We start from the raw sequence: 5,000 nt of genomic DNA, 5'->3' as shown, positions 1-5,000 counted from the left end.
AAAAAAAAGCAGATCTGCAGTTCAAGTGGGGCAAAAAACAAATTCCGACCTGTAAGGTGACTGCAGAGGAAATGTGCTGTGTAAAAGTGTTTCTCACGGTATCTCTATAACATGCAAGGTCAGGGTTCCCACTCTAATTAAGATATAAAATTCCATGATTTTCCATGACTTTCCAGACCCAAAAAGCAGAATTTCCATGACCACTTCAGTAAAAAAAATGACGCAAATTTGTTTTTAAAAAAGTGTGAAAACTGAAGATTATCTTCATCCCTCGAGCCGACGCCGAGCCACCGCCAGACTTCAGTGGGCTCATTGCGTTCTAGAATGTTGCACATAACAGCGTGAAACCAAATCAAAAAGGTTTCTACTTTTACACAACTGTGAAGAAAATTCCATGATATTCCATGACTGTGCATGCAAAATGGTAAAATTCCATGACTTTCCATGACTGGAAAAACTTTTATGAAATTCCATGACCCGTGGGAATCCTGCAAGGTATAACTAACTAAACATCCTATAAATCCCTATATTATACAGCAGGGGTGTTGTTCTGTTTCCCTTACCCGTCGTAACTCTTCTGCCCCCAGGATGCGCAGGGCCCGGGGTCGCTACTCGCTAGAGGTGGACTGGTGTCCATGGGCCGGTTTCACTAAGCTAAACTGTGACTATAACTTAGACAGAGGGTATAGTCGCACTTGGCATAGATGTCTAACAAAATCTGTTGCACGGAAGAGTTAAGTCTCTGACTATCATAAGTCGTACTATGGTAGAGAGAGATAGAGAGAGTGAGAGAGAGAGAGAGAGAGAGAGAGAGAGAGAGAGAGAGTGTGTGAGAGAGAGAGGGGTGTTCTGTTGCCCTTGCCCTTACCCGTCGTAACTCTTCTGCCCCCAGGACGCGCAGGGCCCGGGGTCGCTGGAGGTGGACTGGTTGCTGGGGGAGCTGCAGTACATCTGGCCGGGGTCCCTGGTGCCCACGGGGGTTTGGGGGCCCTCAAAGTCCTGCAGGACTCTACGGAGACACAAGACAAAAGATGATGAGACGAGATGATATGATACGTTTTTATTCAATATCTTAGCAGGTGAAGGAGACATACAGCGATTGATTGATTGACATTGATATTGAAAGGGAGAAAGCCCTTAAAAAGCTGCACGAAGCTACTTAACAGCAGGGAAACCCAAAGAAAAGGAAAACACGGGACACAAGACAAAGGGCATCGATGAGATTTGGTCTCTCATTGTAACTCATAGATAAGCCGGAAAGGGGGATGCAGTAGTGCATTTGCATCCCCACTTTTGGGCTCCCTAAATGAGGCTTTCTCAACTTTTACTGCAGACAAATGAGTGGAGTGCAGCAGCAGTAACATTGTTGAATGAGGAAAAGAATGAGGAAAACAAAATGCACCACCATATTTGTGGGAAGGTTATGCAATAGAGATGGACCTTCAAGCCAGAAAAAATTCTTCTGTTGGGTCACTTTGAACAAAAGTGTCCTTAGATGCCGCTTTAATCTCCTATTTGGTATTAAAGCAAAACGTCAGAAAGTTTCAAATTTACTATATTTTCCTTGGTACATGTTCCCCAAAATCGATTTCTCACCTTGTGTACATGTGTCAGCCCGAAATAGTAACACACACGAATTTGAAATTCAAGTTACCGCTCTGGCTCTCCCTCCCCGGGCGCCGCCATTTTCACTCAGGCAACAGGGCCATGACGTAAGAAAGAAAACGCGGAAGTGAAGGTTCACTCACTGGTGGACACGTTCTATTGCAGCTAGATGGCGCTCGCAGCCAAATGAATGGGTGTCAATGGTGCTGTATTCGCTTTTCACTTGCCCGCGTTCGCCCCCCGGTGGGCACCCTTCCGGAACTGCAAAGCTTATTGGCTACAGGGAATGATGCTTCTCATCTTGTAATTTCTCTGGTGACCCCCACTTGACCCCATGGATTTGACCGCTCGTGCGGAAGACCCCTTCACTTGACAGCTTGTTTATTTACAGAAATGGAAAGCAGCGACTTAATAGCGAACTGTATTGTTCTGACTCGGACCCGGAGATAGCTGACTGAGGATATGTATTAAACAAGACAGGATCCTCGTACGCTATGGACAGTTTGGACGTTCGCCTTGGATGAGATAAGGTACTTTGGTTGTTTACCGTTTACTGTGAAGGAATCAGACTTATCACTGTGACTGGACCTTCAAAATAGCAATCGCTGGGAAAACTCTTGTGAACAAACTGGTTGCCTACGTTACGTTTAAACATTATCAAATGTATTGTCAGTATGTATATCTGACATATGTAGATGGGCTTTTCCTAGCTTGTTAGCGAAACTCCGGTGATGGCTTTGCATGCTCTCAAATAATGACAAAGCTTGTGGGGAGCAGGATATTTTTTTTCCTCGAAAGAAAATGTTGCAAACTTGCATGTTGCGATGTGTTGCAAACTTACGATGGCACTGTAACGTGCTCCTGAAATGTCAGTGACTGGCAAATTATAGGCTAGTTGCCTACAGCCAAAATGAAGTCACTGGTCACAGACAAGTATTTTAACCTAGTAGTAGCATAATTATATTAATTATTTGTGAAATTGGGCTCTGGAAGTCGTGTCATGAATTATCTGAGCGTGGCACGTTGATGCAATGCCGTCCGTGCATTTAGTCATAAGGACAAAGCATCATCTTACCATCAGAGTTGGCTAACCTAGGCTATGCCATAATTCATAGACTAGCCTAATTATGCTCTAGTAGTTGCTAGAGGATGGGATCGGCGTAAACCACTGGCGAGCATATTTATAATGGTAACTGAACGTTGTTCTTTTCCCTAATAACAACCCTCGTGAAAGAGTTCATTTCTTCCCAAAACCCCTCAATTGAAGCTTGCCGACACGGCACGTTTTTGTGTAAGCTTAGTTGTTAGAATGTGTGTAGGCCTACTTTTGGAAACAGCCTCGGATCCGCTCATGAGACCAGAGGTTGCGGTAAATAAATTGGTAACAGAACAAAGTTTGCCTTGTGCTTGTCATGAGCTTTTCGTGTGCGTCTAAAAGACTGCACGTTGTTATGTTGCGTATCAACTTCATTTCAGTGAGAATGAAGTGGGGTAGTTTTCGCTTCGTTGGACAACGCAGCATCTGTAAATGATGCGCCACAACGTCCATAGTTTCAGACTGTACGAGTACCCAGACTTCTGCAGTGGGTTGCACCAGCTGGTCATAATTTCCAACGTGAGCGTAAATTGTGCCTATGTTCGAGCATACAGACGAGTAAAAAATAGTTGCACTTTGCATATAGTTTTAAAACTGAATGAGATGGCTGTCAGGAAGATAGAAAACAAATTTAAAACATGGGTCATAAAACCGGGATGGTGGTGATCCCATCTCGGAATGGCATTGTAAATCGCCCGTATCTTGGTTAGAAAGAGACCGTATATTTTCATTAGCCTACGAAATACAGTTTAACCCCCCTTTTTAGCGACAGGATAAGCACAAGGAAACGCAGGTTGGTAGACTGCTGCAAATCGTGTAATGTATGCTGTTGAAATGTTGCGGGTTAGCCAGCAGACTTGACAGACGGCGTGAAGCCAAATTGTTGGACATAGTGTAGGGCTATGTTTCACAAACATAACTCCAGAATTGTTACGACTGCTTTATTCGGACTGCCGTCCGATTCATCCCTTTGTGTCGCTAAATATTTGACTGCTTACTGCAGTGACAACAAGGCCTACCAGCGTGCAGAAGTTAGGGGGGGGGAAGTCACAACATTCATAGCATAGGCCTGCAAACCAGCAATGGGCTGCAATTTATTATAAAGTTGATATTAGGATTCATATCAGAGGATAAATTATGTTGGACTGTTTCGTTGCCCTCTCATTTGGGTTTTGCTGTGAACAAATGAATGACCGCTGTCCTTGGTGCTAGCGCGTTGTGACAGCGCTGCGTCTTCACCCAAATCATTCCCTAGCCTTCCGCCACTGTTCTAGAACTAAGTAGAATGATCCGCTGCACAAATACAATTTTCTTTCTGACGTAATATTCTGCTGAAAATGGCTGCGCCCATGGCTAGTTGTAAAAAAAAATATGGGAGTGCAAGGCTACGGGTTAAAAATGTAAAAAAGATGAGAAATCGATTTTTTGGGACATGTGTCATCAAAAATAGGAAAATTGAAAATTTCCGACGTTTTCCTTTAAGAACTGGTAGAGTTGGACTAGATATATTATCTATATCAGGGGTGTCAAACATACGGCCCGCGGGCCGCATCCGGCCCGCGGGAGGGTTCCATCCGGCCCGGATGTAAAAAAAATAAAAAAATATTTTTTTTTTTTTTACTTTTTTTTTTTTTTTTGATGAAATAACCGAAATGCGCAATTACGGCCCTCGGGCCAAAATCGAAACTTGCATGACATTAACCCAATGGTCCCTCTGTTACACTGTATATATGTAGTAAAGTGCACATCACACTTCTAATATAAATAGTGAATTTGTACTGTAACAGGCATTTCATAAAGCTCATATATTATAGACCTCATATATAGAGATAAAATGTTAATACTTCTTATTCGTATTGTATTGGTATTGGTTGTAATTAAATAATAAATATAATAGGATTTGTATTGGTTCCTATTAAGCTCAAACTGGATGTTAGAATGCGTGAAAATGCAGGAAATTACATATAAGAAATACCCCCTGCCAAAATGAACTGTCCCATATTTAATTAATTGACGGTTGCCAATGAATGAATGAAGTCAAGGAAATTTTGCATAGGATTATCAGTATTGCATTGCTTTCTACATATTCAACACACTTAAAACGTGATAGTACTGAACACTAATCCACTGCTTTACGTTTTTTTTTTTTTTTTGCGATGATGTTAGTAATGCGGCCCGCTTGAGGTCCACATGGGTTGTATGCGGCCCCCGGACCAAAATGAGTTTGACACCCCTGATCTATATACTCCATAAACAGCTGTAAATATGTATTGTTTTAACTGGAGACTATAATCTACAT

General features: G+C 42.5%; 1 protein-coding gene across 2 annotated transcripts in view; it reads right to left on the bottom strand.

Moving 5' to 3' along the window:
* Window positions 1-5,000, bottom strand: part of LOC134448157 (signal-induced proliferation-associated 1-like protein 2) — a 202,612-nt gene that overhangs the window by 86,816 nt on the left and 110,796 nt on the right. For both annotated transcript variants that reach the window (XM_063197918.1, XM_063197919.1), the window contains exon 18: window positions 869-1,009. In XM_063197918.1, coding sequence (XP_063053988.1) covers window positions 869-1,009 — 141 coding nt within the window. The remainder of the gene's footprint in view (window positions 1-868; window positions 1,010-5,000) is intronic.

This window comes from Engraulis encrasicolus, chromosome 1 (genome assembly GCF_034702125.1).
Source record: "Engraulis encrasicolus isolate BLACKSEA-1 chromosome 1, IST_EnEncr_1.0, whole genome shotgun sequence".
NCBI classification, from domain to species: domain Eukaryota; kingdom Metazoa; phylum Chordata; class Actinopteri; order Clupeiformes; family Engraulidae; genus Engraulis; species Engraulis encrasicolus.
This window is presented reverse-complemented; position numbering and strand designations above follow the sequence as displayed.